General features: G+C 34.8%; 1 protein-coding gene across 2 annotated transcripts in view; it reads left to right on the top strand.

The window, feature by feature from the left end:
* Positions 1 to 20859, top strand: part of EPC2 (enhancer of polycomb homolog 2) — a 132168-nt gene that overhangs the window by 92799 nt on the left and 18510 nt on the right. Inside the window, exons 3-8 of one of the 2 annotated variants that reach the window (XM_066280407.1) lie at positions 208 to 353; positions 7169 to 7375; positions 14414 to 14562; positions 15323 to 15455; positions 17933 to 18124; positions 19730 to 19819. In XM_066280407.1, the coding sequence (XP_066136504.1) occupies positions 208 to 353; positions 7169 to 7375; positions 14414 to 14562; positions 15323 to 15455; positions 17933 to 18124; positions 19730 to 19819 (917 nt within the window). The remainder of the gene's footprint in view (positions 1 to 207; positions 354 to 7168; positions 7376 to 14413; positions 14563 to 15322; positions 15456 to 17932; positions 18125 to 19729; positions 19820 to 20859) is intronic. The other variant, XM_066280408.1, reaches the window with a different exon arrangement.

Genomic DNA, 20859 nt, shown 5'->3' with positions numbered 1-20859 from the left:
TTTATTAAACTTTTTAAAATCATATGAATTAAAATTTTATTTTATTGTTTTCATTGTTCGCTTTGTTTGAAACCAATTTTTAGATGTCTGCTCATGCATTCCTTTTTGGTCAGTGCATTATAGTTTAGGAGTGTTCTGTGGTCAAATATAAATACTATATAACTATATTTTTTCCTCAATGTGAAGACTTTTTCTTTTCTTTTCTAGCCTTTAATCTAGACAACGAGCAACCAGATTATGATATGGATTCAGAAGATGAGACCTTATTAAATAGACTTAACAGAAAAATGGAAATTAAGCCTTTGCAATTTGAAATTATGATTGACAGACTTGAAAAAGCCAGTTCTAATCAGGTACTGTACATTGTAAAAAATTTCTTTTGTCTTAAAATTAATCTGAATAGTAGCTTTATTTTACATTTTCTTTATACCTAAGTATATTATTGCATTTTACTATCTTTTGAATTACTTTTTCTGACATCCTAGAATTTCTATTTACAGTATTTCTGGAACTGAATAAGCATAATTCCTTTGAATGGGACTATGAAGAGTACTAGTCTGACGTTTTTATCGTTTGGATATAAAAATAGTACTAGTTACATTATAATATCTTATTCATCCTTTTCATAGGGCTGCCTTTTTGATGCTTCAGTAACTAAATTTGTTTGGTTGGGTCTCTAAGGCAGACATCATACCAAATCTTTTTCAATTACTCAGATTTTTATTAAGGTACTCTTATTATTTTAAATGTATTTTAGTTTTACTTATTTATATATTACTTAAAATATTAAGTGAAGGAAAATTATTCACAAAGTAAAAAGAATTTTTCTTTGATGGCCTTTGTATGGTATAGAGAATTTAAAATGATACTGTCTTTCTGGAAAGTAATTAGGCAACGTATGTCATGTATAAAATGTTTAAACCTTCTGATTTAGTAATTCTACCTCTAGGAATTATACTCAAAAAAAATAATTAGTGAAAATGTCAAACAATTTTAAATAATGATGTTCAGAATAACTTACAAGTTGTCTTTATGGCAGAATGTCATACAGTCATTCAAAATCATTATTTTGAATGATATCTAATGCCAGAGGAAATTGCTCATTTTATGTTAGATTTCAAAATCAGGATATAAAATTAAATAGAAAACTCTGAGGTTTATACTTGTGCATAGAATGAAAGAACAAGGAAGTCCAACAAAATGCCAACAATGGTTATAGTTAAGTAACAGAATTATTAGTGGTTTTTATGCTTTTTATTTAGTTTTTCTGTTTTCCAAATTTACTGTAATGATCATGTGTCAGTATCATAATTGTTTTAAAAATAAAGTATCTTTAAAAATGATTGTTATACCCATGTGATATATTAATAAGCTAATTGTTATGAATGTAGCAAGAGGTTACAACTTTTAAAAATAGACAGTAAAAACTTTTCATTAGATTGTACATGCAAATTTATTAATTTTCCTCAAGTCCCATTTTAAGTCCTCTGAATTCTTGAGGCCTTACCAGCCAAATAGCTGGTAACTATTTCTAAACATTTCTAAACTTTTGCATTGTAAAATGACTTTGCTGGATATTTAACCTTTCTACCAGTCTTTCCCCTGCATTTTGATGGAAAGTAGTATGAAGTGTACTATCCAAAGAAGTACATTGAAAACTGAATTTTGTAAAATGCAACTTAATTGGATTTTTGAAAATATGTGTCTTTTTAAATTGAAATTTTATTTTAATTATTATATTGATATTTATTATAGTTAGTGCTCACAGTTTTTGTAGGATTTAGTTCACTGGAGGCAGATACAGTCTAAATTTTTCTTTATATAAAAATTTTCTTAGCAATCTTGGATTTGATTAGTCTTTTATTATTTCTACTGTTTTCCATGATTGCTCACAAGTTACTCAGGGTGGCTGAAGTGATATTATCAGAAGCTGCCAACTCTTTGTTCTGTAATTTGCTTTCTTTCATTCAGTCAGTAATACTTAAGTTCTTGGGTGAACAGAAGAGGTGACAAAAGTTCTCAGGATGTGCAACGTTTTTTCTGAGTAGGGGCGAGATAAAAAGCATATAAAAAGTACAATTAATGATATGTAATCATCATTATTCTGTTTTAGTTCTCTTTGTTTGGTGACAAGCTTCTAGGCCCTCAAGCAGCTGGTTAGGCTCTGCGTGATACAGCATGCACCTGCTTTCAACAGTGGAGATGAAGGGAAGGGTCTTTCTAGGAACTAGACAGTGGTACTGTTATTAGAACCAAGGATTAAAGATACCAAAAAGCTGTTCCCATCCCAAGTCCCTGATCTATGGATTCCTGGATTTCTTTTTTTTTCCTTACTGAGGACTAGCATAGTACCAGATTTAAGGGCAAGGAATCAGGTTTGTGGTTAAACCAATACTTATTAGGCTAGTAGAGAAAGACATAAAAGATAGACGGGGGCAGATTTCTGCCCCAGCATTCTGTGAGGGTTACTGTAATGAAGTCATTATTGAAAACTCCTGTTGCTAAATGCTGTGATTATTTTTCAATCCCCATCCTTTAATTTGAACTCTCCATATTTCTTGACTGTCATCATCTTTGGTCTTCAGAATACAAATCATTCCCTTTTAGTATTTCTTATTCTCTTCCATGACCATTCCTTCTCATTTTCTTTTGCCAGATTTTATTCAGCTGCAAACACCAGGGTTTGTTGGTATTCTTAACCTATGTGTTTTGGGCTGATAACATTTCAGAAAGCATTTTTGTGGGTGTAACAATACATAACCTTTTAGTCTTGACCTCTTTCTCAAGCTCCAGGGTTATCTTTTTTTTTTATTCATGTGCCTGTTGGCATTTCCACCTAGATGGTCTACAGACCTCTTAATAATCTTTCCAAATTTTCATTTACTCTTTAACTCCAGATGATCCTGTAGGGTATCCTTATCTCTCTAGTGACTCCCAAAACCCGGAATCATGTGTTTTTTATTCCTTTCTTTTAGTCCCTAAGTTTTTAACTCTCCCTTTTATATCTGTATATTTCTTGAATATTTCATTTTCAGTTTTCTCTTGTCATTTCTGCATCTTTCTCTTTGCCCAAAAATGTGCTAAGGGTTGCTATATTTGACAGTCTTTCTTAACAAACTACCACCTGATGTTTCCCCTTTTTCTGTCACAGTTAAATTTTCAAATAATTAGCTAGCACGACTCAGTTTATAGAAATTGCTTACAGTCCACCAGGGAGTGGCTTTCCAGTTGTCATCCAGGAGCCTCTCTTCAGCCTGTATCCTACTTAATATTCCTGTAGTGTTAGTGCTTTTGACCTCCACGTTACCTGATGCTGTTGTCTTTATCTCCTCTCCCACTGCTCCTCGACATCTTATTTGTTGCTGTTTTCTTCAGTATCTGTCCTCTCAATTTATTCCTGTTCTATAAGCTACCACTGCAGGCATTCCCAGATAGTGCTCTTCTGACTCTTGTCCTATATCTTACTGCGCTAATACTCAGTTCCAAAGTTCTTACATTGTTCTCATATTGTTTAACTGGTATTTTGTCTTAGATTACTTTTTTTTCCATATTGTAAGTTTCTTTAGGAAGTGCATTTATCTTAAATTTTATTTTTACTTATCTTTTTCAGAACCTGTAACACAATGATGGGCTTATAGTAATTGATTATTAATTCATTATTGCTTAATTTACTTTTATATCTAAAGTCATTAATTTTTACATGTAATTTATTCATTTATACATTTAAAATATATTTAGTGACATTGCTAGATCATGAGTTTTGTATATAAAACACACCAAATGATCCTTGTCTTCATGGAGTTAGTTGCAGTCTAGAAGAAAAGACCATATGGCAGAATAACTTTTAATTATTCCTGAGCCTTCAAAGTGAGCAAATTAAACAAGTCAGAGCTGTTCCGGGAATAATGATTTTACCCTAGACTCTTTGCCAGTTAAATACTAGTTTCTACTTTCTAGAAGACAAGTCCAAATGGCAGAACTTCTTCCTGAGGTTCAAAAGTAGAATTCTGATTTTGTGGGTTTTTAATCATGTGACATAATTTGGGACTACTTTATCTGTAGGTAGTTCTTGCCCATTCAAATTGAGGCTGTCACCATGATAATGGTGATGGAGAGATACTATAATTGGTTTAGAATAGCTACACATAATTTTTACTGAATGATTAAAACCAAGATATTCAATAAAGTAAAAATTTGCCTTATAGCAACATAAAAACCACAGTCAACTAAGAAAATACAATTAATACTGGAAAGAAATATCAGGATGTTTAACTGTAAACAGTGTATTGAATTCTTCTAACCTAGGCTACAAAGAGGGTACTTCACAACCAGGCAGGTGGGTACTTCCAGTAGGAGCAAATCTGAGCACCAGAGGAGGAACTCTGAGGCAGTGTTTTAACTAGTGCCTCCAGCAAGAGGATAGGAAGCAGTGTTATTTTAATAGTGTTGTTATATAAAGAAACTCACTACTGCTCTGCTGGTTGATGGGAAAGATCCCAAATCCTTTTCCACAATCTAAGATTAGATTAAGTTTTTTATTTAATTAGCGAAGGTTGGGAAGTTTTATCAGAAGCACAGCGCCCAAGCAGCTAAAGCACATGTAGCATAAGCACAGCATTGTTTCCTTTGGTCTCCAGAGCAGAGGAAAGCTGCTCGTGATGCTATGGTGCTGTCAGCATGAGGTGGAATTTTATTAGATCCAAAGAGCTTGATTCTTATTCTACTATTTTTCTTGTAGACTTCAGGGGCATGCATCACCATTTCAGAGAAATTCAGCTAATAGTAGGAAGGTGTCCATTTTAAGTTGGTGTTTAGAAATATTGATTCTTTGCTTTGGTCTCTGGCCTTCCACTTTATTTATTTATTTGTTTATTTAGTCAATCAAGTGAGAGGCAAGGAGACAAAGACAGACTCCTGCATGCATCTCGACCAAGATCCACCCAGCAACCTCCATCTGGGACTGATGCTCTGCCCATCTGGGGCTGCTGCTCTGTTGCTCAGCAACCAAGCTATTTTAGCACTTGAGGCAAGGCCATGGAGCCATCTTCAGTGCCCAGGACAACTTGCTTATTCAAGCCTTGGCTGCAGAGGGGGATGAGGGAGGGAGGAGGAGTGGAAAAGCAAATGGTTGCTTCTCCTGCATGCCCGGACTTCCACACTTCAGGCTGACACTCTACTGGTGAACCAACCAGCCAGGGCCCCTCCACTTTAGAGACCAGATTTTCAGCCTCTCTGATGTAGTTAAGCTGACTGTACTGCGACATTGATAAAAACCAAAGAACAGACACTTACAATTTTATTTTATTTTTTATTTTATTTTATTTATTTGTTTATTTTACAGAGAGAGAGAGAGAGAGAGAGGGATAGATAGGGACAGACAGGAACGGAGAGAGATGAGAAGCATCAATCATCAGTTTTTTGTTGTGACACCTTAGTTGTTCGTTGATGGCTTTCTCATATGTGCCTTGACCGTGGGGTTACAGCAGACCGAGTAACCCCTTGCTCAAGCCAGTTACCTTGGGTTCAAGCTGGTGAGCTTTGCTCAAACCAGATGAACCCGTGCTCAAGCTGGCGACTTTGGGGTCTCAAACCTGGGTCTTCCGCATCCCAGTCCGACGCTCTATCCACTGTGCCACCGCCTGGTCAGGCCACTTACAATTTTAATGTACTAAATGTAATTGTTACGTGGACTAGAATACTTGAGTTTACATTATCAATATATTCTCTGATCAAATTATAATATATAAGAAGTGAAACTATATAAAAACCACCTAATGAGCCCTAGTAATAGCCATCATAGGACTGGAAGTCCAAATAATCATTGCATTTATTCCATGAAGTTATACCAATATAAATTATGCCTTCTTCAGAGGACTTCATAAAACCAACAGATCAATTTTTATGTTGATCTTATAATTTGAGCGAGAAAATTTTTCTCTTCATTTCCAAGTTCTAGGGAAACATTTCTTAGGAGATAACACAACCTGTTTTGAAATTAATCTTAATGTCTAAAATGATAAAAGTAAAAAAATTGAGATAACATCAGTTCGATGAGGCTTTTCAGTCCTAAAACTCCTCCATGATCTACACTTGATCTTACCCAAAAGACTGAAAAGCGATTAAACTCCTCCATCATCTTTTTCTGAAGTTCACTGTAAATGGATTATGTGTAACCCCAAATCCATTCTGCTAACATTGATTGGCCTATCTGATTTTCATAAGGAGTAAGGAAACAGACGTGACTAAGCACATTTTTACAATTGTTAGTTTGAAATCTGTCCACTGCACTGATAAAGGAATAGATCCCTGAGATACCAATGCCAGGGCTCCTAGGGGAACCATCATAGGACACTGTCACATAGCAGCTGTAACAATGTCATTAGCAGAATGAGTGTTGACAGCAAAGATTCTCCAGTACATAACCAAACTGGATATAGAGGAGTTGGTTTTATGTGTAATTGGTACAAGAAATTAAAAATTACATAGTATTGAAAGTTCTGGAAACATTCTAAAGTTTGTCCTTTTACAATTTCAAAACAGGCATTATATATATAGCTGCAATATATTAGAGCATGCAGGGTGGGGCAAAAGTAGGTTTACACTTGTGAGTATGTGTAACAGTTTATTATGTGTAACAGTTTGTTCTTTATTCTTTATTAATTATTGTATTATTTTCCATATGAACAGCTGTAAATCTACTTTTGCCTCAACCTATTTTTATCTTTTATTTTGAAGAGAGATAAAAATGAAGTCTATATCTCCTAGTTTCTGTTGATAAACACACAGAAGGAAGTTAAGAGACTACTGAAAACTAGTAGATCCTCAGCTGTGTGGAATTGCAGACTATCAGAATTTTGAAGGACCTCAATGTCTTCCAGTCCAAGATTTACCTTAGGCATAAGTCTGTTGTATTCTTCCCAATTGTCATTCATCCTAAGTGATGATGGTACTCACTACCTCTCAGGGCAAAATATCAATTTTCAAATAAATCATTTTATTAATAAATCCTTTGAATTATGTTTTCTGCCATCATGATATTTGGTCATATTTCTTAGACTTACCACATTTTGTCCTGTAGGTATAGTTTAAACTTTCGATTTCCATTTTTCTAACATGTAGTTGGTAATATATATATATATATATACATATACTTTTTTTTTTAATTTAGCTTGTAACACTTCAAGAAGCAAAACTGCTGCTAAACGAAGATGATTACCTTATTAAAGCAGTGTACGACTACTGGGTGAGAAAACGTAAAAACTGCAGGGGGCCGTCCCTCATCCCTCAGATAAAACAAGAGAAAAGAGATGGCTCTACTAACAATGACCCTTACGTTGCCTTTAGGAGAAGAACAGAGAAAATGCAAACTCGAAAGGTAATATGCAAATTAGACTTAATTTAATGTGCCTTAATAGTATTTAAAACCAAGGTGTTTTTTCTGCTAATAACTTGAATAATTTTGAATACTTTGAATATAAAGGGACGCTAATGATATTGTTGAGCTTTGTGTTAGAAATCCTGCTCTTCAGTAGCTTCTATTGACCTGTTGTATACAGTTTTTATCTAGTCCCATGCCCTTTATAAATCTACTGATTATACCGTTGTAGACTTGCATTTGAAGTGATGTGAGGAATTGTCTTTGTGTACCTTGGAAGTGTTGATTTCTTCACTAAACTATACATTCTATACATACCCTTTATTTGGGAAGCTTAAGAGCTTACATTTCCTTTGAAAACATTCTAATCCTTGCAAAGTAGAAATGGACTTTACTGCCTCTAGCTACTTATAGGTCAGGGAAGTAGGGGAAGGTTCGTTTTCTAGCCTGTTCTGCCAACAGTCAGAAGTAATAAGAGAAAATTTTCTCTTTTCTGAATTGTCAGTTGTGTCAGATTTCAAATTGATAAACTTGTCCCCATCTGGCTTTCAGAAGCAATGTGAGCCAGGATTTTAAGTAAAAGAAACGGGGGCTCCTGCTGTGGAATGACATGGTGTAGGAGAGCATTATTTCAGAGGAGCATTCATTGCCTTCCATTTCTCATAATTAGCAGTAAACACCACACATGGTAACACATTCTCTAACATTGTAAAAGATTAAGAACATATAAATGTAAAAACCATAAGGAATTATAATTGGAGACAAAGCATTTTCTGTGGATTCCTGTTTTCTCCTAACATTGAAAGCTTGTCTTTGTCAGCTGTTCTTATAACAGCTGGGAAGCATAACAGCTGCCAGGGATGGTATATTTTAGGAGAAACTCTCCTACTGGTTGACAACCAGACCAGTTTATATAACCTTTTCTTGGATTTCCCAAGTGTAGATGGCATTCGCCAACCCGGGCTGACTTTTTTCAATTTGGCATTTTAGTTCTTAGCTAAGGAAATTAAGATATTTTATGAAAATCTAGTGTCTTAAGAAAGACTGGAATGAAATAAGTTTGTAAATACAGTAAAACTTTATAGACTGTTGAATATGAGGATGGAAAGATTCACCCGAATCACTGAAAAATTTGAAATGCCAATTGCTTTTTAAAAGAAATTAATTAATTTAGATATATTGCAAAATGTAGACTTCTACAATGTCTTTTGAAGAAAAAGTATTATTGGTCGAGTTTTAGTGATGGATATGCAGTACTTAAAATTGGAAGTATTTATTGATATATAAACAACATACTGTTTAAATTTGTTTTATTCTTAAATAGCTTAAATCACTATTTTCTAACCAGCGTAGTTTGAAAATTGCTAGTAATTAGGTTCCTGTGTTTAGATGCTTCACCATTATGTAAAAACTAGTCCAGTTTTTTCCTGACACTTAATCCCTACCCCTTCTCTCTGCAGAGTAGTATGTTTACTTTCCCAGTGGTCTTTTTATTTCTGTTTTCAGTTGTGAGACCAATGACTGTTTTACCCTTCACATACACGTTTTATGTTTCCGAATGAGAAAGTTGAGAAGGCAGTCAACAATAAATATTCCCCTCCCGTCCTAGGTGTTTAGGATGTGGAAAAGCATTGGAATATGCAGAAATGAATACAGCTAACAGCGATTCTCTGCTTTCTTTCTTATTCTCACTAAATTAAAGATACGATAAAGTAAGGGACTTCTGAAATATTTGCTTGGTAGTCTAGAATTTAATTTTAATTAACCAAACTAATATTTAATTTGTGAGTGCTTAAGTACTGAAAGACATTTTTTGTGTGTGTGTGTGCAGAAGACATTCTTAAATGAGATAGTCTTAAGTTACCAGCAAAGCTGAATGCACTGACTGGGAAGTTTTGAATCAACATACATGTTTAATATGTTTAACCTTACAAATACAACTCTTAGTATCTGTGCCTTCTTTCCTCTGTGGCCCAGAAGAAGCAAAGAGAGGAAACTCCTGGTAGTAATTCTCAGTCTGGCTGCACATAGCAATCACCTGTGAATTATCCTTGGGTATATAAAGGTCTATAGTTAATTCTAAAGTGCAGCAGTTTGAGAACTATTTCCCTAGAGATTTGGCAGTAGGTCAGAACTATATGTCACTGGAACTAGAAGAAAAGAATTGGCCCTGAGCAGAGACACTGGTGAGAACGGTAAAGGTAGTGAGCGGGTTTGAATGCAGAAGGAGTAGGGCCATCAGAAAAACATGTAGATTTGAATATAATGGTTAGTTAGAAATAGATAATTGATCTGTGAATGTACATACATTTATTGCATACATATTTTCTAACTCTGTTCCCTGAGTCTAGATGCAATGACTCAATAGCAGTGGGCATACTTAGCATGTAGATCTTGATTTTAAATACCATTTTCCTTAGAAAGGAAGCAGGACCCCTTGGAAAAATGGTCTAGGGCTGGGAAATTATAAAGATAATCTTGGAATGTTTTTCCATGCCAGAAAATAATAATGTGATTGAAGATTAAAGCATGTTGGAGCCATGTCAGAAGACTTCAGGAGCCAGCTTGAAGGAGGACTCCCCCTAATTAGACCTGGGGAAGTTTGAGTGTCAAATAACACTTTTTATATAAACTTATAAGTAATGAATAACTTATAGTGTATAAGTGACCCAAGAGTCCATACTGATATACATGAAAGAATAAGCCCTCACTAGGTAGGTAGCTCAGTTGGTTAGAGCATTGTTCTGATACGCCAAAGTTGTCTGTTCGATTCCCAGTCAGGGCGCCTACAGAAGCAGATATATGTCTCTCTCTCTCTCTCTCTCTCTCTCTCTCTATTTCTCTCTCTCTAAAATGAATGAATTTAAAATTTTTTTTCTAAGAATCAACCAATGAACATATATATAAGTGGGACAGCAGATCAGGGTTTCTCTGTCTCCTCTCTCTCTAAAATCAAATTCTTAAAAACATTATTAAATGGCTAGATGAATGAATGATTGAATTAGATAAGAGAAAGGTATACTTTTCCTTTAGTATATTTCCAACTTAGCAGAATGGCAGTGTTTGAAAAACACTGTTTGGCAGCCATTAGAGCAATAATGTTCCAGGAAAAGGTTAGAATCGGTAGATATAAAACTAGTGATGGCAAATTTGATGAAAAACAGGATATAAAGTTTTACAGCATACCTTTTGCTTATTTACTTATTTTTTTAAGTGAGAGGACGGGAGATAGAGAGGCAGACTCACACACATGCCCTGACTGGGCTCTACCCTGCAACCCTCGTCTGGGGCCGATGCTTGAATATTGAGCTATTTTAGCACCTCAGGCTGATGTGCTCAGACCAGCCAAGCTATCCTTAGTGCCTAGGGCCACACTCAAACCAATTGAGCCACTGGCTGCAGGAGGGGAAGAGGGAGAGATGGGGGAGAGGAATGAGGGGAGAAGTGGATAGTCACTTCTCCTCTGTGCCCTGACTGGAAATCGAACCAGGACGTCCATATGCCCAGCCAACACTCTATCCACTGAAACATGGGCCAGGGCCACTTTTTAATTTAAAAAGGAAAAATAGTAATTTGACTAGAGAAATCTGGCAGACATCATTTTAATCAAGTGATCAAAGTTAACATCAGCACTAATAGGACAAATATGTATCATTTAACTTGTGATATGGTGAGAGAAGGATATATAATATTACTTCTATGGTAGTCCTACTAAAAATATATAACCCAGATTTAATTGTGGAAAAACATCAAAGAAACCCAAATTGAAGAATATTCTGTAAAAAGGCCTCTACTCTTCAAAAATATCAAGATCACAATAATCAGAGAAACTATTCCAAATTATAGGCGATTAAAGAGACATGACAACTAAATGCAATTTTAATCCTGAATCAGATACTAGTCAGAAAAAAGAATTTATTACATTTTAGCCTGACCAGGCAGTGGTGCAGTGAATAGAGCCAGACTGGGATACAGAAGATCAAGGTTCAAAACCCTGAGGTTGCTGGCTTGAATGTGGGATCCTGGTTCATGACCCCATGGTTGTTGACTTGAGCCCAAGGTTGCTGGCTTAAGCAAGGGGTCACTCACTCTGCTGTAGCCCACCAGTCAAGGCACATGAGAAATCAATCAATGAACAACTAAGATATTGCAACAAAAAATTGATGCTTCTCATCTCTCTCTCTTCCTGTCTGTCCCTTCTCTCTGTCATAAAAAATAAAGAAAAAAGAATTTATTACATTTTAATGGTTTAGTAATAAAAATTTTCTACTTAATGCCCTTTATAGCAATAGTTATATAAACATATAAAAAGATATGCAAGTTTTACTTGTTGCTGTAAAGGACATTAATGGGACAATTGGTGAAATATGAATTAAAATAGATAATAGGATTATATCATGTTAATTCCCTGATTTTGATAATTTATTGTGGCTATATAAGTGAATATTGTTTATATAAAAATAAACTTTAATATTAAGGATAAAGGGACATAACAAATTTTTCTCAAAAAATCTTTAAAATGCTGTTAATTATTTATATGTGTGTGTTTTTGTTTATATGTGGCTTAGTTCATTCGGGCTCCTGTGACAATCATACCATAGACCAGGTTACTGGGTGGCTTAAACAACAAACATTCATTTCTCACAATTCTGGAGGCTGGGAAATCCAAGGTCCAGGTACTACAGATTGGGGCTCTCATGAGGGCCTGGTTCATGAATGGTCATCTTGCTGTGCCCTCACATGGTGAGAGGAGCAAGAAAGCTCTCTGGGGTCTCCTTTATAAGAGCACAAGTCCATTCCTGAGAACTCTGCACTAATAACCAAATCACCACAAAGGCCTCCTCCAAATAGCATCCATTGGGGAGTTAGAATTTCAGCATACGAATTTTCAGAAGACAGACATTCAGTCCATAACAAGATGCGTATACATAACATATGTATGCTTGTATGTCTATATATGCAGCCTGTGGCAGTAGTAGGTTTACAGTTGTGAGTACATGAGTCAGAGTTTATATTTATTATTGTATTATTTTGTATATGAACATCTGTAAATCTACATTTGCCCCAGCTGTATACATAGAGAAAGAAATAAAGCAAATGTAAAATATTCACATTTGGGGAATCTGGATGAGATATGTGGGAATTCTTGATATTATGTAACTTTTTGTAAATCTGAGATTACTTCAAAATAATCTGCACAGAGTGGACACTTTAGTATTTGCTGTCAGTAATGTTAATTTTTTTTCAATAGGATATTATTGCTGCCTGTTTACCAAAAAAGCAATTGCTTAAAATCATGCTTTAGATTTTGCCTCCTGGTAAGATAAAAGCATGACTTATTAGCATAGCATTTCTTAATATTTGTTATGCAGTACCTTAATGGGACTTAGCATAGATGTTGTTTATAGGTGCTGAATAATGTTCAAATACAAGAAACCATACACAAAAGAAAAAAAGAATAAAACTTTGAAAATTTCTCAAGTTTTCTTTTTCTCTTTTATAATCCTTCAATATGAAATCTGACTTTCTTCAGGTTCTTTTTAATATTATATTACATTATCAATTCAAGGATGGAAAGATTGCTTAAGTATGCAGTCTTTCCGGATGTGTAGAATGAGTAGTAGTAATGGTGTATATTTAAACAAATAGTGCCATTTGTAATATAAAGTAAGTATTCTATGGCTATTTGATTGAACAGATATTTTATAGTAACAGTAACTTGTATGCAAATAGATTCTGCTAAAAATAACCGAGCCTCCTCTGGTTATTAAACAGGACTCTCTAAGTTGTTCAGATACTTTATACATTTCAGAGTAAGAACTTCTAGCAATACTCTGCAAATCAGAGTTTTCACTACATCTCTTTTCTACTCTGCAGTGAGGTGTTATTACACTGAATCATAATGATTTCATTTCTTGAGATGCTTTATATCCCACTTTTGGTTTATATCAGTTTCTGGAAGCTTTGCTTGTCATTGTGCATGTTCATATTGTAATACAGTGTGTCCATAAAGTCATGGTGCACTTTGGTTACAGGAAAGCAACAAAAGATGATATAAATGTGAAATCTGCACCAAATAAAAGGAAAACTCTCCCAGTTTCATACCTGTTCAGTGCAGTTCGATGTGGCTCATGCACAGATTTTTTAGGGCTCCTTAGGTAGCTATCCCGTATAGCCTCTATAGACTTATCACTGGTTGGTGGCCTACTAGAACCGGGTTTCTCCCCCAAACTGCCAGTTTCCTTCAACTGCTTATCCCACCGAGTAATGTTATTCCTATGTGGTGGTGCTTCATTATAAACACACTGATATTCACGTTGCACTTTGATCACGGATTCAAATTTAGCGAGCCACAGAACACACTGAACTTTCCTCTGTACCATCCACATCTCGACTAACATGGCCGTGGGCTGCTCCTCTGTATACACGGTGTTATGTCATCATCTGTGCATGCGCACATGCTGCCACATCATCCTACAGAAACTGGGAGGCTTTTCCTTTTATTTGGTGCAGATTTCACATTTCTATCGTCTTTTGTTGCTTTCCTGTGACCGGTCAAAAGTGCACCATGACTTTACAGACACACTGTATATTGAACCTTCCAGCCCCCAATTACAGTGCTGGATGGGTGGATAGAGACCTAGTTTGGCTATTTTTAGGTAACCTTGATTTGACAGAATTGTTTCTCTCTGTATCTTTCTATAAAGTGAATGGACTACTTTTTCTGATACACACTAGGTTTTGTTTCAGGCAGACTTTTAAAAAATTGGTTACATCGAAATTATCCTTTTTATGTCATTCTGTCTTTTCAAGAGCTGGCAGCATTTGTTTTTTTCTGAACATTTACTGAGAGATATTTGTATGTAATATTTTCAGAATTAGGCTTTTTATAGTTATTATTTAGATGACTTTAACTTTTTTGACATTTTGCTTCTATAGAATGAGTTTGAGTCTGATAAGATTTTGTTGAATGAAGTTGGAAATATGGGTATTTGGATTAATTGTTTATTCTTCTTAAATTGTCTTTATTTTCAATAGAATCGTAAGAATGATGAAGCCTCTTATGAAAAGATGTTGAAACTGAGACGAGAGTTTAGTAGAGCCATAACAATTTTGGAAATGATTAAAAGAAGAGAAAAAACAAAACGAGAATTATTGCACTTAACTCTAGAAGTTGTGGAGAAAAGGTAACAATGCTATAATTATATACTAGCGGCAATTTTAGTCAAATGATGGGCCAAATATAACCAGATGAGAGAGAGACAAAGATTTTTGTTGCTGTTGAATTAAAAAACAATTGAGATTGAGTCTAACAAAATCAAAATTTTTATTTTTGAAAAGTTATGGTTACTATTTTTAAGCAGATTGTTACAATTTTAGTGCAAATTTAGGAGACTTTCTTGTGTATAGTATAGCTCTTTTAATATAATTGGTTTTTTTTTGTTTTTTGCAGAATCACTGACTTGTATCTAGAAGAGAACCTAGAGATCATTTTGTTCAATATTTTATTAAAATTTGAGGGTAAATTAGTGTTTAATTTTTATTTTCTGACTAGGTAGAAAACACTTTTTGTTTCAGTGAATTTCGAAAATGTGTTCTCTAATAGTCATTTTTCTGCATAATTAAACTATACAAACCTTAGAATTTTATCTAACCCCTGAGTTTAGCTTTCTGAAAATACCATTTTCAAGTACTTCAAAATATAAAATTATAAGAAATTCATCTTCTGTGTGCCTTAGAGATTTGGGGGGTCCTGGGGGGAGAGGCTTGTTTTGTTTGCTAAAATCATGAGTGTCATTATTTCTGCAAATTTTCTGTTTTAAGAATAATTTATTAATTGTTGGCTCTGAATAGTCAGGTTCCAGTTAATTGAAGTATCATTCATTTTTCGTCTTTATTTTTAAACTGAAACGTTTTTATGTATATATTTTTTGTTACCTTTTCAAGATATCATTTGGGAGACTATGGTGGTGAAATTCTTAATGAAGTGAAAATCAGTAGATCAGAAAAAGAGTTATATGCCACTCCAGCGACTCTTCATAATGGAAATCATCACAAAGTACAAGAATGTAAAACTAAGGTGAATATCCTCTGGAGAAAAACATGGATGGTAACAGATCTTACAGTTACTGGTTTCTGCAATTGCCTTAGTATATTTTGGTTAACATATTTAATTCTTACTGTTTGCCAAAAATTTGTGGAGAATTTTACGTACATTTAACTCATTAATCTTAAAACAACCCTTTCATATAGTTTTTATTTTTATGTGACTTCTAGATCAAATAGCTAATAAATGGCAGATTCCAGGTTTGAGTCCAAGTCTAACACGGAAGATGTTGTGCTTAACACTGTGCGAGCTGCCTTCGTTAGGGTTCAGTTTTACTTCATAGCTTTCTTCATTGAGACCATTGAAAGTTAAGCTTGTTGTCATCATTGCCAGATCCAGCAGTTATCAACTGCTGTCTACCCTTAGTGATTTGAAAAACTCCTCTGCTAGACTACAATTTCTTCCTGAGTCAGAACCAGAGATTACTTTTGTCCCTGATAATGAAGAATTATATTTATTCAATATTCACTTGGCACATTAATTAAAATATTTAATTATATTTATTCAGTATTCACTTGGGATGTTAAAAGTATTCAATAGACAGACAAAAATTAGCAAGACCTTAAATTTAGGAGCTTAGATTTAAATAAGAAACAAGTATTGACTGAAGCATTAGACAATAGAGCTTTAATGTATAGCAAGATTTAAAAGTGACTTAGGATGTTTGTGGAAAATTCATCTTTTACATTTTCATTCTTTAAGGTCAAGAAAGAATGTGAAGCAGGGAAATTACTCCTTAACTCGTGTTAGTTCAAACACCAAAGTTCTTTCTTATTAATCACAGGCATCTAGCCCACCTACCCGATTCCCTTTAAATCACACTTGCCTCTGTTGCCAAGTGATCATTGCAGTTAATGTCATTTTCTAAGTTATTTTTAAAATCCATTTTATATAAATCAGTGCTTTTTCTAGATATGTGATTAGTAGGCAAAGAATATAAAAATATCAACCCCAGCTCCTGGCCGGTGGCTCAGTGGTAGAGTGTTGGCCTGGTATGCAGGAGTCCCGGGTTTGATTCCCGGCCAGGGCACACAGGAGAAGCGCCCATCTGCTTCTCCACCCCTCCCCCTCTCTTTCCTCTCTGTCTCCCTCTTCCCGTCCCACAGCCAAGGCTCCATTGGAGCAAAGTTGGCCCGGGCGCTAAAGATGGCTCCGTGACCTCTGCCTCAGGCACTAGAATGGCTCTGGTTGCAGCGGAGCAACGCCCCAGATGGGCAGAGCATTGCCCCCTGGTGGGCATGCCGGGTGGATCCCGGTTGGATGCATGCAGGAGTCTGTCTGACTGCCTCCCTGTTTCCAACTTCAGAAAAATACAAAAAATATTTTTTTTTTTGAGAGAGAGAGAGAGAGAGAGAGATCTCTCAACCCCAAATTACTGACAGAATCAGCCCTTATTATATATTGATTCTTACTTTAGATCATCTCTAAGCATAAACACTCGTAAATCCTACTTTTGGAAATGTGGTTGCCTTTATTGTTGCTCTTACCTGTTACACATAGTTATCTATACTTGGTCACACATCTCACCTTACAATACTGGTAGTTTCTAGGAAGTTGGGGTTTTCTTTTTGATGATATAAATATACCCATTGTATGAAACTGTTTATAGCTCACTAAATAACTTGGCATTTAAGCAACATTTTCATTGTGTATATCATTTTGACCCTAAAATAGTTTTAACAAAATCTGGGCTATATGGGGAAATGTATAACTTCCTAAATATTTTTTACACTTTTCATATTGCTGTACTTTGGAGCTTATAATAGTCATTTTCAAACTGTTTAAAGTTGCAGGTCCCTTTTATTAAAAGGAATGCTAGTACATTAAAACAGAAAACAGCAGCGCTCTGTTGAGGAGAGGCAAGGGCTGCACACCAACTGCCCCAGCCAGTCCTGTCGGATGGCTCTGAGGTGCTGACACAGACCTCAGGTTACTTGAGACAGGCTCATTATTGTCCAGTGGAGGCAGTAATTATACATTCTAAAAAATGAAGTTTTTTTAGTTAGTAAGCAGTTTTTCTCAAAAAAGTTATATATTATTGGAAATAAGAATAGAAATGAGTTAATGAATCATAATTCAAGTTTTTTAAAATTAAAGTCATTTATTTTCATCATTAGTACAGTGGGGTTTTTAAAAATTAAAATTTATTTTAAATTTATAAATGCTGGATTGCTTAATAGAGCAATTTTTTAAAAATCACTAACATCTAGGTTTTAAGTATTAATAACAAGATATAAAGCAAACTTAAGTACCATAATTATTTTCATCATAACTTACAGAAAGTAAAGCATTTCTAAATTTACGATCACATAGTTTTTACATAATAAAAACAGTAAATAAAAAAACCTCCTGGGTAAAAATGTATGTTTTACAAAGAGCAGTATAGTTTTTCATGATCTCTAAAATAATTTTCATTTCTTCCTTTGGGGGAAAAATCGTCATGTAAACAGCACCCTCATCATTTGTCTTTGAAAGAAGAGGCTTCTGATGTGGTTCGTCAAAAGAAGAAGTACCCAAAGAAGCCTAAAGCAGAGGCTTTGATAGCATCTCAGCAGCCCACTCCTGAGACGCTGCCTGTGATCAATAAGAGTGACATTAAGCAATATGACTTTCACAGCTCAGATGAAGATGAATTTCCACAGGTGCTTGTTTTAAAACTCTTTTAAAAACATTTTCTTCTAGTTTTTTATATTGCTGTATTTTACAACGTAATTGACATCTTAGAGTTTTATTCTTACTTCACCTAATGATATAGCATAAACATTTTCAACATTTTAATATAATCACTGAAATGGTATTTTTTTTTGTTATTTTGCATCAGTAGAATAGAATTTATTCTATTTTGGAGAATTTGGATGATGGTCATTTTCCCCTTTTATAAACATGAACATCTCTATCTTTTCCCTCCATTTAAAATCAGGATTTTATTGATAAAAACATCAATAAAATAATCATACGCTTTTTTGTGTGTGCAGTAAACAAGGAAGTAGGAAGCCTTACGAGAACAAACATTTTAACCAGACTTATCCAACTGGTTCACAGCAGAGCAGAACTTAAAAACCCTGTCTGTTCTTGATCATGCTTCTGATTTTCCTAAAATGGCTCTCTCTTCCTATATCACAGACTAAATCCTGAAACCCACTCCTAGGAGATGGTGGTTGGGAGGAAGGGGTGGTATTCTTTATATACCAAAGAATTTCTGTGACTGTGATACTTCTGATGTGTATTATAGAGGATATAGATGTAAGCTGGGGCTGATTCTTCTTCCTGGGGAACCAAGTCCCAACCTGACGCTTGAAAGGAAATCCCAAATATGAATTTTCCACTTTGGTTCCTTTGCAAATCATCTACATCCACTATAATCCACATCAGAAGTATCACAGTCATAGAAATTCTTTGGTATATAAAGAATACCATTTATAGTGTGCTGTAATGTATCAGTGCTTCCCTAGGGATCCATTCAGTTTATTTAGGGAATTGACCACAAAATCACAAGATCCCAAGCAGAATGCTTTTAAATATGTGACAGCATTTTATAAAGTCTTTGGGGGACACTATTTATAAGCTATTTTTTACTTCCTAGTTTTTGCCTTTATTACCAAGATAAAATTACTGTATAAAACCTAAAGGTAGCCTGACCAGGCAACAGTACAGTGGATAGAGAATTGGACTGGGATGCCGAGGACCCAGGTTCAAAACCCCGAGGTCACTGGCTTGAGCAAGAGGTCACTGGCTCAGCTGGAGCGCGTTGGGCAAGGCACATATGAGAAAGCAATCAATAAACAACTAAAGTGCTAAAACAAACCAGCTGATGCCTCTCATCTCTTTCCCTTCCTGACTGTGTGTTCCTGCCTCTGTTTCTCTCTTGCTTGCTAAAAAAAAAACACAAAAAAACAACCCTTACAGACCTTATAGGTAAAGCATAGCTGTCATAATAAAGTATTATGGTCACATACATTATTTATAAAATATAAGTGAGATACAAAAACTGTACTAACTTTTTTAAGTATACAGTGCTAACATGTTCAGAAGCATTTAAGCAAGAACTAATCCATTAAAAGTAATCATTTTCCGACATAGAAAGTTTTTGCTACTTTTTAAATGTTTTGGGGAGTTCACTGTCTACTGTATATAATATGGGAGTGAATTACTGTTTATGATCAGATTCTAGTTTTAGACAATTACATAGATTTATCTATTGAGGTTTGGTAACCCCTGAATAAAATGTCTTACTGCTCGTTTTTCAGGTACCGTCCCCAGTGTCAGAACCTGAAGAAGAAAATGATCCTGATGGTCCCTGTGCTTTCAGGAGGCGAGCAGGATGCCAGTATTATGCTGTAAGAACTTTTTTTGTGATGTTTTTATGAACTGGAATTAATAGGTAACTCTTGTCAAGAGGTGACTTATTCTCGATCTAAAAATGGGAGCTCTGTCAGCATTTTTTATTTAATATTTCCTGTGCAGATACTAGTAAAAGATGCTCAAAGGTACTGGGTTCCTTCAGGGGATATCAGAATCCTTCATTAGAAACTGATGGCTCATATTTAGAAATCTAGTTTCACTTTGGGCTCTAACTATAGCAATAGCTCTAGTTATGCACTGTGTCATTACTACTTAGGTAAGTCCAGAATCTCTGATTGAACATCTGATGACTGCCAAGTGTTCACTGAAATTTACTATTAGGCAAGTGTATCTTGTGCATACATATCCACTAAGTATCAAACATAGAGGAATCATTTTTAAATTTGCCTCGTGGCAGTATTTTATCTAGTCATTGTATTTATAACTTTTTGACACACTTAAAAATTACTTTGTGCTATTAAGTCAAGTTTTGTTGCAGCATTATCTCAAGGAATGGCCCTCACTTCCAAATGTTTGGGTTTTCAAATAAGGTATAACTATAGCCTTATAAGGATGACTTTCATATATGGCTGTGGACACCATTCGTCTTATTGCAGTATAGTAAACATGACTTTTTCAGTGTGTGTGTCTGTGTTTGAGATAGACTAGGGAGTTGTTTACAAATTATGCTGATGAGAGAAGAGGGAAATCATTATGAAAGGGACAGAAGTGGTAAGACTTAGAAAAGCAGAATAATAAAAGGGAAAGAGAAGGCAAAGAAATGGACTTTATGCTCTTAATAGCAAAGAGGAAGTGTCAGCTTGGCCTATGCATGCATAAAATGCAATTTTTGACCCAAAAAAATTTCCTCTGGTTTATCTCAAATTACCAACCTTACTATCTCTACTTTTTAATATAAATATTAAAAGCCATGTTACTCTTTAAATATATAGTGTTTAAAAATATACCCTAAATGTGTTTATATTTATAAACTAAATTCAATTTCCTTTAGTTTGATGAGTGAATTTTTTATTCA

Source organism: Saccopteryx bilineata, chromosome 5 (genome assembly GCF_036850765.1).
Source record: "Saccopteryx bilineata isolate mSacBil1 chromosome 5, mSacBil1_pri_phased_curated, whole genome shotgun sequence".
In the NCBI taxonomy this organism is placed as follows: Eukaryota; Metazoa; Chordata; class Mammalia; order Chiroptera; family Emballonuridae; genus Saccopteryx; species Saccopteryx bilineata.
Note: the sequence above shows the minus strand (reverse complement) of the source record. Positions and strands in the feature narration are given on the sequence as shown.